General features: G+C 35.7%; 1 protein-coding gene across 6 annotated transcripts in view; it reads left to right on the top strand.

Annotated features, from left to right (window-relative positions):
- Positions 1-17,908, top strand: part of LOC127869372 (dipeptidyl peptidase 9-like) — a 169,624-nt gene that overhangs the window by 21,713 nt on the left and 130,003 nt on the right. For 4 of the 6 annotated variants that reach the window (XM_052411881.1, XM_052411880.1, XM_052411884.1 and 1 more), the window contains exons 12-19: positions 1,861-1,925; positions 4,472-4,542; positions 5,364-5,445; positions 6,220-6,346; positions 6,680-6,857; positions 7,666-7,777; positions 10,061-10,163; positions 11,458-11,507. In XM_052411881.1, coding sequence (XP_052267841.1) covers positions 1,861-1,925; positions 4,472-4,542; positions 5,364-5,445; positions 6,220-6,346; positions 6,680-6,857; positions 7,666-7,777; positions 10,061-10,163; positions 11,458-11,507 — 788 coding nt within the window. The remainder of the gene's footprint in view (positions 1-1,860; positions 1,926-4,471; positions 4,543-5,363; positions 5,446-6,219; positions 6,347-6,679; positions 6,858-7,665; positions 7,778-10,060; positions 10,164-11,457; positions 11,508-17,908) is intronic. The other 2 variants (XM_052411882.1, XM_052411879.1) reach the window with 2 other exon arrangements.

Raw genomic sequence — 17,908 nt, 5'->3', positions numbered from 1 at the left:
GATTCTTTCACAGTTGTAACTATGTACAGTAGAATTGCAATAAATCGAGCTGGCGATTTCTCAAAAACTGGCGATTACTCGAGCATTAAAGAAAGTCCCTAGAATTTTCCTTTAATGTCTATATAAAAATACCCGCGATTACTCAAACATGCGATTTTCGATAACTCGAGGTCGTGTGCCGGTCCCTGAAAGGCATTTCACACCTTATTAACTGGCAATTATTGGAGGACGCTTTCTTGTCTAATCGGTGCTAAAAATATTCGAATTGTGAAAACAGCGTAATCAAGCAGACATAAGACGCTCGATTAGGTGTGAAGTTAGTTGCAGTTTGAGAAACACTGCAAATTATCATCCTTTGAGAAGCAGATCAAAACTACACAGTTTTAATGATAATTGAATAATTACCAGCAATTGATAATTATCGCGAAACGTCTTCCGCCATCAGTTCCGGGAAGCTAATATGTTGCGACAATCTTCAATCGTTGACTTTGCACAACACAAGTCTGACTAATGTACATAAAATGCAAAGAGTGCAGTGATTATCTTGTTTTTAGTGTGTTTTTTTCATGCGCATGTACGTACCTTGTGTGCTTTTTTTAAATAATAATGCTACATGTACAGTGAATAGTGATGAGATATTTTTGATTATATATACATGTATATGTTTTGTGTGTATGTTGAAATAATGAAATGACTTTATGATCTTCTTAATTGTTTTGTTTATCATACTGTAACCTTAAGTTATTTTTTACAAAGCCTTTTCTTTCTCTAGCACCGTCTTAAATGTAAATAAAGCGTTTGCAGTCAGAATTTAGCATTATCAACCGAGGCAGTGAAAACAAATAATACCATGATTACTCGAAACCTGCGATTACTCGAGCATCGATGTTGGTCCCGTGCTTCCTCGAGTTATCGCAGTTTTACAGTATTTCCATGTTTTAAGTGACTTTCCTTGAAACACCGTGCTTTCACTGACTGTCCCTTTAACTCTTATTTCCATGTTATCACTGATTGTCCCTTTAACGTGTATTTTATGTTTTCACTGACTCTCCCTTTAACACTAATTTCTATGTAATAACTGACTTTCCCTTGAATACTGATTCCCATGTTTTCACTGACTGTTCCTTTTACATGTTTTTCCATTCTATCACACACTCTCCCATTAACACTTATTTCAATGTTATCCCTGACTATCCTTTTAACCCACATTTTCCTTATATTATCACTGACTATCCCTTTAACCCATATTTCCATGTTCTCACTGACAGTCCCCTAAACACTTATTTCCATGTTTAAACTGTCTGTTCCTTTGACACTTATTTCCATGTTTTTACTGTCTGTCTCTTTGACACTTATTTCCATGTTTTAACTGTCTGTCCCTTTGGCACTTATTTCCATGTTTTTACTCCCTGTCCCTTTGACACTTGTTTCCATGTGCTTACTCACTGTCCATTTAACACCTATATCCATATTTTTAGTGACTGACCCTTTAACCCATATTTTCAGTTACTGTCCCTGTAACACTTATTTCCATGTTCTCAGGGACTGATCCTTAAACCCATATTTTTTTCCTGTTTCCAGTGACTGCCCCTTAAACCCATATTTCCATGTTTTCGGTGACTGCCCCTTTAACCCATATTTCCATGTTTTCACTGACTGACCCTTTAACCCATATTTCCCTGTTTTCAGTGACCGACCCTTTAACCCATATTTTCAGTTAATGTCCCTGTAACACTATTTCCATGTTCTCAGTGACTGATCCTTAAACCCATATTTTCCTGTTTCCAGTGACTGCCCCTTTAACCCATATTTCCATGTTTTCACTGACTGACCCTTTAACCCATATTTCCCTGTTTTCAGTGATGTCCTGTGAGAGTGAGGTCAAACAGATCACCACTGGGGACTGGGAGGTGTCCTCTAAAGAGGTAGCAGTGTCTTAAAACTGTATATATTTGAACCTGTCTTATTATAGGGTTGTACTGTAAATCAATATTTTTCTTGGGAAATTGATTTTTCGTTGATTTTATGGGTTGAAAGATGTTTGAATTTCACCCAAACAAATGGGAAAATCACCAATGCAAATTTCTCATTTTTGTCCGAAATCCAAGAATTTACAGGAACAAAATTGTACATGTCCACGAAAAAGTTATTTTTGAACAACCAGGAAATTTCAAGCCGAAAAATGTAAATCATTTTACAGTGTCTAGTTAACTAATATATTCAAGTTGTGTTTTTATTTTGTAAACTCAAATTGACTACTTGTTCACCTGTTTTTAGCTCATCTATTTTTTTGAAAAAAAATTATGAGCTATTGTCATCACCTTGGCGTCGGCGTCGGCGTCCGGTTAAGTTTTGCGTTTAGGTCCACTTTTCTCAGAAAGTATCAATGATATTGCATTCAAACTTGGTACACTTACTTACTATCATGAGGGGACTGGGCTGGCAAAGTTAAATAACTCTGGCGTGCATTTTGACATAATTATGTGCCCTTTTTATTCTTAGAAAATTGAAAATTTTGGTTAAGTTTTGCGTTTAGGTCCACTTTTCTCAGAAAGTATCAATGCTATTGCATTCAAACTTGGTACACTTACTTACTATCATGAGGGGACTGGGCAGGCAAAGTTAGATAACTCTGGCATGCATTTTGACAGAATTATGTGCCCTTTTTATACTTAGAAAATTGAAAAAAAAATAAGTTTTGTGTTTAGGTCCATTTTATTCCTTAAGTATCAAAGCTTTTGCTTTCATACTTGCAACACTTACTAACTATCATAAGGGGACTGTGCAGGCAAAGTAATGTAACTCTGACTGGCATTTTGACATAATTATGTGCCCTTTTTATACTTAGAAAATTGAACATTTGGTTAAGTTTTGTGTTTAGGTCCACTTTATTCCTACAGTATCAAAGCTTTTGCTTTCATACTTGCAACACTTATTAACTATCATAAGGGGACTGTGCAGGCAAAGTTATGTAACTCTGACTGGCATTTGGACGGAATTATGGGCCCTTTATACTCAGAAAATTGAAAATTTGGTTAATTTTTGTGTTTTGGTCCACTTTACCCCTAAAGAATCATAGATATTGCTTTCATGCTTGGAACACTCGCAAACTATCATAAGGGTACAGTAAAAGGACAATATGCATAACTCTGGTTGTCATTTTTACTGAATTATGGCCCTTTTTTGACTTAGTAACTTTGAATTTATGGTTAAATTTTGTGTTTCGATCCACTTTACTTCTTTAGTATCAAGGCTATTGCTTTCAAACTTCAAATACTTTCATGCTATCATGAGGTTACTGTACCTGGCAAGTTGAATTTTACCTTGTCCTTTGAATGACCTTGACTCTCAAGGTCAAATTATAAAATTTTGCTAAAATTGCCATAACTTCTTAAGTTATGATTAAATTTGATTGATACTATGACAAAACTACTCTTACCTGACATACCACAATAGACTCCAACCCGTGCCCTTCCCCCCCTCCCTGAATCCCCCCCCCAATATTTTTTTTTTTTTTTTTTTTTTTAAGATCATCTTACAAATGACAACCACACCCTCACACTTTACCCCCCCCCCCCCCCCCCACCCCAACACCCCCCCCAATTTTTTTTTTGAAACGGTTAAAAAACACAAATATTTATTTTTATTATTTTATGTTTGAAATACCGTCCAACCATCGCACCCAAGAATCTCCCCCCCCACCCCCCCTCCCCCACCCGAATTTTTTTTTTAACATCATCTCACAAATTACCACCACACCCTCACACTATACCCCCACCACCCCAACCCCCCCCCCCCCAAATTTTTTTTTTAAACAGTTAAAAAACACAAATATTTATTTATAGTATTTTATGTTTGAAATACCGTCCAACCATTGCACCCAAGAATCCCCCCCCCTCGATTTTTTGTTGTTGCATTTTTGCATTTTTTTCGCATTTTTGGAAGATAATGTAATATGTCCACGCCCCCACACTATACACCCCTCTTCACTCCACCCCTCCCTCCTTTGTGATTGAAAATGAGAGTCCCTTCACCTTTAAAAAGAAAATAGATGAGCGGTCTGCACCCGCAAGGCGGTGCTCTTGTTTTTTCTTCCTAGTGATTATGTTGAACATGTCAATTTGAAAAATGTCACCAATATTTGTTTACAAATCTTTTTCTGAAGAAGCATTAAATTTGCTTATGTTTTCATCTGTATGAGCGGTTTTATAATGCTCATTTGGTCATTGTCGATCTGAAATTGCTTGAAGTCACTCAGGGGTGACTAGAAGCTGATTCGTGACACCTTAGCGTGACTTCAAGCCGATTCATGTCATCCTGGGGTGACATGAGGCCAATTCTAGTCACCCTGTCGGCTTGAAGTCACCCCAGGGTGACATGGATCCGCTTCTAGTCACCCCGGATGACTTCAAGCCATTTCAGGTCTACAATGACCCAATGAGCTTTAATTACCCCTTGTCTCTGTTTTCAGATATGGGTGGACGAAACACGAGGTCTGGTCTACTTCCTTGGACTAAAGGACACTCCACTTGAAACACATCTGTATGTATTGGAATTTAAAAAACCCAGTATAATATTTACAGCGTTGGAGTAACTTTCTTCGATTATTAAAAAATGCAAAAAGAAAGTAAAAAAAGAGATCCTGCCTGTCCCTTGTTTAGCACGATGCTTTACCTTTAGTGATCCAAGGTCTCACATGTTATCTCCACCAGGACTGATATTCCAAAGAGAAATCTGAGTTTCTATTTTGAACCACATGTTTTCAGCTTTTAAATTGATACAATATAAACCGTTATTATTATTTACAACAATAATTGTGTTCAAGGCATTTTAATTTCAATGGACATAAACACAACATAGCCTTTAGAGTTTTGTGAAAACATGCTCAGATTTAGTTTTGAAAATATTAAATGAAATATTTTGAATTCAATTTACTGATATTTTAAGAATTGTAAATATTAGCCCCACTATTGGAAAACAGAGCTTACTGCTTGTGCATAAAAGTAGGATCCATGTAAGCCTGTGCAGTCCACCCTGGCTTTTCAGGGATGATACCTTCCATTTTTTGTTTTTTTTTGTTTTTAAATCCCGTTTTCCCAGAACGAGGCAAATATGAAATACAATGTGTCTTGTTCTGTGAAAGCTGGTCATAATGCATGTGCGTAAAGTGTCGTCCCAGATTAGCCTGTGCAGTCTGCACAGGCTAATCAGGGACGACACTTTCCGCCTAAACTTGATTTTCGGTAAGGAGGGACTTCCTTGAAAATACCACATGCTAATATGGGACGACACATTACGCACATAAATTAAGCCCAGTTTTCTCAAAACAAGAGACCAATAATCATTGTATTATTCCTTTCCAGATATGTAGTCTCCTACCAGACCCCGGGTCCTGTCTACAGACTCACAGAGCTTGAGTACACTCACAACGTCACACTGGATAAGGTGAGACAACACTTGCAAACATCAGCCGTTAAATGAGTCATGTGCTGGGAAAACTGGACTTAATGCATGTTGAAAACTGTCATCCCAGATTAGCCTGTGCAGTCCTCAAAGGCTTATCCGCATTTATGGAAATCCAGTTGAGTGGAAAGTTAGGCCCCTGATAAGCCTAATCCAAGGACGACATTTTATGTACATGCATTAAGCCCAGTTTTCCCACGAGTTCTTAATAACCTGAGATATATTAAAATAATCCACAATGCGGATCAAACACTAAACCTCCTGATCACATGCCAATGCTATAGCTAACCAACTACGCCATCCTTACCTTCTTAGATAATGCAGCATAATTGGTGGCATAGAAATATGTACAGTACAATAGACAGTGAAGCACTTGTTGATCTTGAGCTTTATCATATATAACATCATTGATTATTCCTGCTGCAATGAATAAGAATGGGGTTTAATAGATTCATCATAGAAAGCTGTCTGTTAGTCCGTCTGCCCTTGTTGCAGTTCCCCCAGCCGCGTGCACGCCCAGCCGTTCATCTGTCTATCAGTCTGTAAAGTCAAACTTGTCTGACCATGTACTCCGACACATTTCAATGTTTATTTTTCCTTATTTTATAAAGTTGTTCAATTTTTGTTAGCCTTCTTTAAAGTTTTAAATTGAAATAATATAAAATGTGTATAACAGTACAATTAAAATTCACTTCTTACTGCATCAAGTTGTTCCTCACTGCTTTAGTTATTGTTGCTGCTTATTGTCCCTTTCAGGCGTGCTCCATGTTTGTGACAGTGTTCAGCGCTGTGAACTCAGCTCCACAGTCTGCTCTGTACAGAATAGAGATCTCACCCCAGTCTGTACAGACTCAACGCCTGGCCATTATCATGTCATCCACAGGTAAGTAGTCAGGGGCCTATAATTCAATGTATTGTTGTGTTTATTATTTGAAACAATTTTATTTTGACTTCAAAAAGCACACAGGCTTATCAGGGCCAACAGTTTCATCCTTAACTTGATTTTTGCTTAAAAGAGAATGATTTTGACAAAAACTTCCATGCATGCGGGTTGTGTCGTCCTTGATTAGCCTGTGTGTATTTCACAGGCTAAAGTGGGACAACAATTTATACACATGCATTAAGCCTCATTTTACAGGAGCAAGGCTTATTTTCATTATTGTCGTTAATTGCCTTCAGATGAAAACTTAAATGATTATTGTTAATTGTATTTTAGACTTCCCTGACTACAGCTACCCAGAGATGTTCAACTACAAGAGCAAGTCAGGCCACACAATGTATGGGATGTACTACCGGCCCCACAACTACCAGCAAGGGGTCAGGTACCCCACGGTGCTGTTTGTGTACGGGGGACCGCATGTACAGCTGGTGACAAACTCCTTCAAAGGGCTCAAGTAAGGAAACAGTGTGACTTTTTTAGGACTTGTAAAATATGATAGCAAGGTGCTTAAGTAAGGGAACAGTTTCACTTATATCGTATATAATATGAAAACAAGGGTCTAAAGTAAGGAAACATTTTGACTTGTACAGTATTTAATATGAAAACAAGGGTCTAAAGTAAGGAAACAGTTTGGCTTGTACAGTATTTAATATCAAAACAAGGGACTCTAGTGAGGAAAGAGATTGACTTGTACAGTATTTAATATCAAAACAATGGACTCAAGTGAGGAAACAGTTTCACTTGCATAGTATTTAATGTGAAAACAAGGGACTCAAATCAGGAAACAGTTTGACTTGTATCGTATATAATATGAAAACAAGGGACTCAAATCAGGAAACAGTTTGACTTGTATAGTATTTAATATGAAAACAAGGGTCTAAAGTAAGGAAACAGTTTGACTTGTATAGTATTTAATATGAAACAAAGGGGCCTTAGTAAGGAAACAGTTTGACTTGTATAGTATAAAATATGAAAACAAGGGGCTAAAGTAAGGAAACAGTTTGACTTGTACAATATTTTATATGAAACAAAGGGGCTTAAGTAAGGTAACAGATTGACTTGTATAGTATTTAATATGAAAACAAGGGACTGAAGTAAGGAAACAGTTGTACTTGTATAGTATAAGCCGTGTAATAAGATAAAAGTTATGCGCTCCATTTTGTTTTCCCTTGTAACTGCACAGGCTAATCTAGCAGGACACTTTATTCATAAGCATTCAGCCCATTTTACAAGAGCAAGGTTCAAATATTTTTCTATTTCAGGCATGTACGACTGCACACACTGGCTGCAGAAGGTTTTGCTGTTGTCATTATTGATGGAAGAGGCTCGTGTAGTCGAGGGATCAAGTTTGAAAGCCATATTAAAAACAGACTGGTATGTTACCAATTTGATTAGAGGTACTGGAAACTCTTTATTCTTGGGACATACATTTTTGTTGGTTTGGTGGGTTGACCAATCAATGAATTTAACCAAATCACATGAATTTAACACAATCACATAAATTAAACACAATCACATGAATTTCACACAATCACATGAATTAAACACAATCACATGAAACACAACACATTAAGTTAACACAATCACATTGGAAAATAACATATATGCAATCACATGAATTTAAAACAATCACATGAATTAAACACAACACATGAATTTAACACAAACACATTGGAAAATAACTTATACGCATTTTGTTGTTGTTTTTTCTCAACATAAAAAATACACAAATGTATGTGTGCACCAAAAAGTCAATTTAAAAAAAAAATCTCAAAATTTCATGCAAACGAATATAAATGATGTTACTGTATTTGTAGTTATTTTCAGAGTCTCTGGTTAACAAGGGCATGGTACCGGATATGTCAAAGTGAACATAAGTACCCCATCTTCCCACATTTAGTTATAATAAATATGTTTTCCTCGAAGTTTTAACTTGCAGTGTCATTTATGTTGATGTGGTTTTAATTGAATATAATTATTCATTGGTTTTTGCCCACTGTAAGTATACATGATTGCCTTTTTCTATAATGATAAGTATAGTAATCAAATTACTCTTGAAAAGTGTAAAAGTGTAGATTTTGATATGTCTAACTATGGATGTCTCAAAATCATTTGTTCAGTGAGACAACAACATGAAGCTGGTGACGTGGATTTTGAGATAGTTACGCTGGAGTTTTGGATTTTGAAATAATTAAGTTCCACTCAAGTGATAGACTATTAAGATAACACATTTTTGCTAACATCTTGCACTTTGAGATAATGAAGTTCAGCTGGAGCCTTAGACTCTTAGATAATGAAGTTCAGCTGGAGTCTTGGACTGAGATAATGAAGTGCAGTTGGAGTCTTAGACTTTTAGATAATGAAGTTCAGCTGGAGTCTTAGACTCTTAGATAATGAAGTTCAGCTGGAGTCTTGGACTGAGATAATGAAGTGCAGTTGGAGTCTTGGACTTTGAGATAATGAAGTTCACCTGGAGTCTTGGACTTTGAGATAATAAAGTTCAGCTGGAGTATTGGACTCTTAGATAATGAAGTTCAGCTGGAGTCTTGGACTGAGATAGTGAAGTGCATCTGGAGTCGTAGACTCTTAGATAACGAAGTTCAGCTGGAGTCTTGGACTGAGATAGTGAAGTGCAGCTGCAGTCTTGGACTTTGAGATAATGAAAGTCAGCTGGAGTCGTGCACTTTGAGATAACGAAGTTCAGCTGGAGTGTTGGACTAATATAACAAAGTGCAGTAAGAGTCTTGGACTTTGAGATAACGAAGTTCAGCTGGAGTCTTGGACTATGAGATAATGAAGTTCAGCTGCAGTCTTGGACTTTGAGATAATGAAGTTCAGCTGGAGTCGTGCACTTTGAGATAAAGAAGTTCAGCTGGAGTGTTGGACTAATATAACAAAGTGCAGTAAGAGTCTTGGACTTTGAGATAATGAAGTTCAGCTGGAGTCTTGGACTATGAGATAATGAAGTTCAGCTGCAGTCTTGGACTTTGAGATAATGAAGTGCAGCTTGAGTCTTAGACTCTTAGATAATGAAGTTCAACTGGAGTCTTGGACTGAGTTAATGAAGTGCAGCTGCAGTCTTGGACTTTGAGATAATGAAGTTCAGCTGGAGTCGTGCACTTTGAGATAACGAAGTTCAGCTGGAGTGTGGGACTGATCTAACAAAGTGCAGTAAGAGTCTTTGACTTTGAGATAACGAAGTTCAGCTGGAGTCTTGGACTATGAGATAACGAAGTGCAGCTGGAGTGTTGGGCTTAGAGATTACAAATTTCAGTTAGAGTCTTGGGATTTGTAGAGAAGCTTGTGACGTGCGTATACTTAAGTGCATCTGCAATTTAGAAGCCTAACGACTACCAGCCTGTAACTGTTTGTTGGATTTCAATGCCTAACATAGATGAAATACAGATGAAAGGCCAACAATTTCTCATGGCTTATTAAGACTGAAGTTCATCTTAAGTTAAGATTTAAGTATGATCTTTATGCATCCTAGCCCCAGTCTGGTGTCTGACCTCAGAGTACTACAGAAACTCAGCTAAATGGCTTGCATATAATACAGACTGAAGTCAACTTGAGGTTGCATAATCAAGATCATGATTACTTTGTGTTGCCATGGTCACCATGTGTGTTACCATTGTCACTGTGTGTTCATTGTTTCAGGGCACTACAGAGATAGAGGATCAAGTGGAGGGTTTACAGTGGCTGGCATCACATGTAGATTTAATAGACGAAGATAGGATAGCAATACACGGATGGTCTTATGGTATGTTGCCTCACTGTAAGCAATTCAGGGATGGTTTTATGTTTTGTTGCCTCACTGTTTGCAATACACGGATGGTCTTACGTTATATTGACTCACTGTTAGCAATACACGGATGGTCTTACGGTATGTTGACGAGCTGTTCTTATGTCTTGACTTGATTGGTTTTCATCTATATATAGGACTAAAAATATGTTTGTTTCCATTTACTGGACTTCCCTATGTTATTGGCTTGAATATATTGCACTTATATTTTATTTCTTTGTACAAAATGCAACTATTGAAAAGCTATAAGCAAACTTAATAATAAAAAACGGTCAAACTCATTCAGTACCAGAATTTGGTCATTTTGAATTGTACGTTGGTTAAATTTAAAACATTTATATGTTCAGCAGAAGTGTCTTTATACAGTTAATACTTTAATCCGGATACCCCCGAAACATGTTTGGATGATCAATTATTATGGTACTGATTGATGCACAATCCCGCCTCTAAAATATGTTATATTTAACCAGACTTTATACAGTTTTGTTTATGCTGCTTAGTCCTGTTTGAATATTCCAAGTTTTGGGGTTGAAATAAAAACTGTATCATAGGTAAAGCAAGCGTTACCAATACAATATGGATTAACAATACAAAGAAAATTAAGGCACAAATGAACCCTTAAACCCTTCCTACAAAATTAATTTACTATTTGATCTTATTGTTTGCGTTTTTTGGAATTACATCTATTTCGAAAGTGTCTGGATTTAGGTACTCTACTGTTGTTATTAAAGACATGGTACATGACTTTGTCTAATGGATTGTTCATTTACTGTTAGTTGGCAGTTTCCACAAATATTTTGACAAAAGCTAAGCATTAAACACAACTTCTCTTGTCTTACTTCTTTAATGTTTTGTTGGATTCAGTGATCTGCAGAAATTTGTTACTTAAACAGCAAATTTATCTTTATTTAGGTACTTTTCTAGTGTTGAAATCTTACCTACTGGGACTGTCTTGTTTCCGATTATTTTTTTCAATATGAGTCTTGCTATGGGGAAATGGTGCTTAATGCATATGCGAAATTTGTCTGCCCGTTTAAGCCTGCGCAGAAGCTTATAAGGGACGACACTTTCTGCCAACACTGATTTTTGTTGTTTAGAAGCGACTTCCTTTAAATCAAAAATTATACAAAAGCAGAAAGTGTCATCCCTTATTAGTCAATGCAGTATTTTAGTTGGCCAATAAATGAAGATGATATCTTCTTATATCAGTCATTGCCTTACACAATAAAAGTGTTGCTTACTTTCCATCCAGGTGGCTACCTCTCCTTAATGGGCCTGGCTCAGAGGCCGGATATATTCAAGGTGAGTGCCCTAAATCAATGTCAAACCTCTTCATACATCACTTTATAAATCATTGAATACGGATACATCAGTTTGTATATATATATATATAACTGCATATCAGTTTATACTTCCCCATATTTATCATTGAATACATCACTATATGCAGCAATTTGTATAACACTCTTTAATCCCTTTGTACATACCTTAATACATCACTTTGTGAATCACTTTATATACTGACGGAAAAAAAGTTTAGCTACATGGTTAATATTACGGTATAAGAAATATCAAATTACCTTGGGCTTTGTTTATCTTTTTGTTAAGGTGTTGATCCTTAAATCGGTTCAATATGTTTTCGTGTGTAATACTGTTCCTTGAAAGCATACTGGCGGAAAAACACGTCGTGCACGTGCACAGCAATTTATGCTTTGTAAAAACAAAAACGATTTGAATGTGTAGATTGGTAGAGGAGTGACATAAAGAAAGCCGAATTAAAAAAATCTTACGACCTTGACATTGAACACGTGAAGACGTGGATTTCATCGCTGGTGTAAAATGTGTTTTAGAATCAGTTTGGAATAATAGTTTGACAGAAAAAGTGTGAAATATATGGACATAAATAGCGGGTAAACAACTTATTTATTCTCTTTTATCAATAAAGCAATTAATATTGATAGAAAACGTCAAACTTTAAAAATGAAATAAAGTAATCACGAGGAATGGGCGACGCCATTGTAAATTTCACGGACATGCGATTCATGTGATTCACGAGGTGAACTATGTAAACAATCACACGTTGATATTCAAAATATACTTCTCAAAACAAGTATGCCTTAGTTACTGATATAAATGATTTATGTGAACAACAATCGGAGTTTGAACCAGAAAGCAATTTTTATGCAGTGAGCTAAATATTTTATCCATAATTCAAAAAGAAAAACACTACAGACATGGAAAAGGACAGTAAAGACGTGAAAGCCGGTGATAAAAGAACCAGAGACAATGTGAGCAGCGTGAGTGACAATAGCATGTGTGAGCAAGTAAGTGTAAGGCAAAAGAAAAAGAAACAGAAGAACGTTAATAAAGTTAAAAGCGATGACGACGATACAGACATAGAAATTGCTACAGAACTAAAAAGCATTAATGAAAAACTGAAAAACGTCATTACCAAGGACAGCAAAGAACTTAAGGATCTAGTTAAAGAGATAGTCATTCAGCTGAAGGAAGAACTGTTTAGTACATTTATACAAAGATTAGATAAAATGGAGGGAGAACTGTTTGATAATGACATTGAAAACAACAAGAAGACCAAACAAATAGACGACTTACGTGGGGAGCTACAAGAACAAAAAGAAGAAAATGAACGCCTAAAAAAAGCCTTGAAAAACAACGAGTATGCAAACCAACTCCACATAAATGAACTTGAGCAATATAGCAGAAGGAACAACATACGGATAGAGGGGATAGAAGACAGCGAAAGAGAGGATTATATAGAAACGACAGAAAAGGTGATAAACACTCTGAACGCCCACATTCCAGATTTGAATTTATCAAAGATTGAGATCGACATAAGTCATCGGATTGGTCCTTTTCAGCGACAGAAAAAAAGGCCTATAATAGTAAAGATGGTTTCCCGAATGAGAAGACACCAAATTATGCAGGCGGCGAAACTACTACGCAAGAAAGCACAACCAGTCTACGTAAATGACCATCTGACCAAGCTCAACGCGGAAGTTTTCGCAAGTGTAAGAAGGAAGCAGTCAGACATTGTCAAATCAACATGGACACGTGAGGGAGCCATCTTTTACAGGGATGTCAATGAACAGACACACAAAGTCAACACAGAACAATATCGTTTCTGGTTGGACCTTCCCTGGCCAAACTGAGAACGCAAAGTGTTAACAGAACCTTTTCTTTTTTATACACTATCAGAAACACAGTGTGTTTGTTTTCGGGGGATCTTGCAACCACAGGTAAATTAAACAAACCACGGAAACCACGAGGAAACTTCCCGAAGCAGAGACGTTAGTTTTGACAGTGCGGTGATAAATACTATAGAATTAAGAAGCAATTAAATATTTATAACATAGTTTGGGCTACTTAAATTATTTAAACTTATTTGTTAAGCAGGTGTTTATATTTTATATAAATAATTAATATATCGTTTAATCATTTGTATCTAGCTTAACATACCAAACACATAAATGACCTCATAAAGGACATACATTCGTGATAATGATCATCTAATCGTTTCTTTTTTACAACTTGAGCAACAAACCATTTAAACGAGCCAGCGGTTTAAAAAAATGAGAAAATCAGAGAGAACGCATGCTTTCATAAATAAAATAGACCAACTCTTAACTGCAACATGTTATTTTAGTAAATTTGTTGATGCCTTTCTTCATTTGTAATTGTCGCTTTTATTGTAAAAAGTAAATGCACAAGTTCGTGATTATGATATAGAAATACTTAAGATATGAAAACTTCTAATGCATGTATAAATGTTGTTGCTGCGGTTGTTAATAAAATTTGTTTTCTTTTAGAAAAACTATATATTTCAAATAGATTTTGTTATTTGCAGAGCATAGGTCAGAATAAATGTGTACTACATATATATAACTAAACCCGCTTAAAATGTGTACCTTTAAAAGTTTAACGAGCAATCCGATTAAGATTGTATTGTTAGCAGTTGTTGTTTGCTTTGTTTTTGTTTTTTTTCCCTAAAAATAGCTTAACTATATCTGAAGCGAATGTATCAACTCAGACTTTGTGAATATTTAAGGACTATATATAGGCACACCTCTTTGCTGTCTCGTTTTGTATGTGTTTTATTTTAATTGTGATTGCTATAACACAATATTGTTTGTTTGTTTTGTTTGTTTTTTTAAAGATTATTTTTATGTGGATCTACAGTTTTTCGAGTCCAATTTAAATTTGTAATGTTTAATGAAGTGAAACATTATAAGATAAATAAGATATTTTTGGAGATGAAAAATATAATTGTGTGTATGCATGTTATGATAAGAGGAGTCAAACACACGCACTCACACATGCACACGCGCACAGGACGCATAAACGCTAAAAACTGTTTTGTAGCATACATAGACACATCTTCTTATAACTTGCCATTATGGCTGTCTAAACTTTTGTTTTCGTGTTTTAGACGGCCAAACAGTGGCAGCTTTAAATAAATATACAAGGTTAAATAATGTTTTTTCTGTAACCGTTAAAGCAATCTAGCTTCCACTAGGTGGCTTAAATTAACGGCACTGTTCTTAGAGATAAAAAGTTCAGCACACTTGCACATAAGAACACAGACACAAAGGCATACACGCACACGCACACACACACGCACGCACATACGCACGCACGCACGCACGCACGCACGCACGCACGCACGCACACACACACACACACACACACACACACACACGCGCGCGCGCACACACTCGCACACACACATACGCACGCACGCACGCACGCGCGCGCGCGCACGCACACACACACATACACACACACACACACACACACACACACATACACACACACAAACACACACGCACACACGCACGCACACACACACGCACACATGCACGCACGCACAAACGCACAAACGCACGCACGCACGCACAAAGAGAGTACGCATACTTTATAAATGAAAAAGACCAACTCTTAACTGCAACACGTTATTTTAGTAAATATGTTGATGTCTTTCTTCATTCGTAATTGTCGCCTTTATTGTAAAAAGTAAATGCACAAGTTTGGGATTATGATATAGAAATACTTAAGATATGAAAACTTATAATGTATGTATAAATCTTGTTGCTGCTGTTTTTAATAACATTTGTTTTCTTTTAGAAAAACTAGATACTTTGTTATAGATCTTGTTATTTGCAGTGCATATGTCAGAATAAATGTGTACTACATATATATAACTAAAACCTCTTAAAATGTGTACCTTCTAAAGTTTAACGAGTAATCCGATTAAGATTGTATTGTTAGCAGTTGTTGTTTTTTTTGTATTTTTTTTCCCTAAAAATAGCTTTACTATATCTGAAGCGAATGTATTACTCAGACTTTGTGAATATTTAAGGACTGTATATAGGCACATCTCTTTGCTGTCTCGTCTTGAATATGTTTTATTTTACTTGTGATTGTTTTACTTGTGTGTAACACAATATTGTTTGTTTGTTTTTTGTTCTTTTTTGAAGATTATTTTTATGTGGATCTACAGTTTTTCGAGTTCAATTTAAATATGAAATGTTTTACGAAGTGAAACATTACAAGATAAATAAGATATTTTTGGAGATGAGGAATAGAATTGTGTGTATGCATGTTATTATAAGAGGAGTCAAACACACACACACTCGCACACGCACACGCGCACAAGACGCATACACGCTAAATCTGTTTTGTAGCATACATAGACACATCTTCTTATAATTTGCCATAATGGCTGTCTAAACTTTAGTTCTCGTGTTTTAGACGACCAAACAGGGGCAGCTTTAAATAAATACACAAGGTTAAATAATGCTTTTTCTGTAACCGTTTGGCAATCTAGCTTCCACTAGGGGGCTAAAATTAACGGGACTGTTCTTAGATATTAAGTTCAGCACACTTGCACATAAGAACACGGACACTAAAGCATACACACGCACATACACATGCACACACACACGCACGCACGCACGCACGCACAAACGCACGCGCACAAACATACTCGCTCTAATTAGTTTATTTAGTTTAGTCCGAGTGTATTAGTTCATATGTTTATTGAATGTGTCTGTTATACAATTTTTGTATATTTATTTTTTTATGGCAAAACCCTTCCCTTTTTGTTATTGTAAACAGTTTTATTGATCATGTGTACCTGTTGCTTTTCGGGATGTAACCAAAACTTTTATTTTAAGGGTCGAGTTACAAATACTTATAACACAGTGTCGTTGAAAAGATGAGAACGACGAATACATTTTTTTTTTTTAAATGACAGTCGAAATATGTAGTTATAACACAAAAGGGTTAGCATCATCAGCAAAACGTACCATTATGTTTCAATGGCTTAAGGAAAACAAATTTAAAATATGCTTTCTTCAAGAACTACACTGTAACGCAGATGTAGATAACACACCTTGGGGTAATCAATGGGGAGGAGACCTTTTCTTGAGCGGAAATAGTTCTAACTCTCTAGGCATTGGCATTTTTATCAAGAAAGATTTAGACTTTAAATATAACATTTTAGAATATGAGGAAATTATAATAGGCAGGCTACAATTATTGAAAATAGAAATACAAGGGAAACATATTGTTTTGTTTAATATTTATGGTCCAAACACGGATAATACGGATTTTTTTAACACTTTGGATATACATATACAGAAATATAATGATCATTCACTAATCCTTGGTGGGGATTTTAACACTGTTATTAACTATAAGTTAGATAAACTAAACGGTCGATCAGATACAAATAAAAAATGTAACGAAAAAATAAAAGAAATAATAGAAAACAATGACCTATGTGATATATGGCGTTTAAAAAATCCACATAAAAAAGTTTACACATGGCATTCAAACACTCGACCGCCTATATTTTGTCGCTTAGATTATTTTTTAATATCTCAGGACATTGTAAATTGTCTCGCAGATTGCAACATTTCCACAGGGTTCAAATCGGACCACTCAATAATATCAATTAAATTAAATCTACATGTATATTGCAGAGGTCCAGGATACTTTAAAATAAATAATTCATATTTATTGGAACAAGAATATCAAAGTTGTATCCGGGCGTCTATATCGGAAATCGCAAACATCAATCGCGAAGCTAATCCAAATACTTTGTGGGAAATAATTAAAGGAAGCATTCGAGACGAGACAATTAAATATGCCAGCAAAATAAATAAGAAGAAAAAGGAACAGGAAGAAACACTTAAATCAAAAATTACAGAGCTAGAACAACAACTTATAATAAATAGCAATGATTTAGATAAATGCAAACAACTGATCGACTCAAAAAGTGAATTAAATAATCTAATTGAAAATAATATAAAAGGAATACTGCTACGAGCTAAGGCACAGTGGATTGAAGGCTCCGAAAAAAACACAAAATATTTTGCAAATCTGGAAAAAAAAACGAGCAGAAGCCAAAAGTATACAACAACTCAAAACTAAAAATAATAGCATAATACAAGACCAAAAAGACATACTAAATCACACAGCAAACTTTTATAAAGATCTTTATAAAAAGGACACCAATATAGAAAAAAACAATTATGAACGTTTCTTTACGAATATATGCAATAAGATAAGTCCAGAACAAACGCAAAACGAACAAAAGTATCTATCACAGCATGAATGCGCTAAAGCATTGTTAGACATGAAGAACAATAAAAGTCCAGGATCTGATGGTATCTCTGCAG

This window comes from Dreissena polymorpha, chromosome 2 (assembly GCF_020536995.1).
Source record: "Dreissena polymorpha isolate Duluth1 chromosome 2, UMN_Dpol_1.0, whole genome shotgun sequence".
Taxonomy (NCBI): domain Eukaryota; kingdom Metazoa; phylum Mollusca; class Bivalvia; order Myida; family Dreissenidae; genus Dreissena; species Dreissena polymorpha.
The sequence above is the reverse complement of the archived record's forward strand: the minus strand, read 5'-3'. Positions and strand labels throughout refer to the sequence as shown.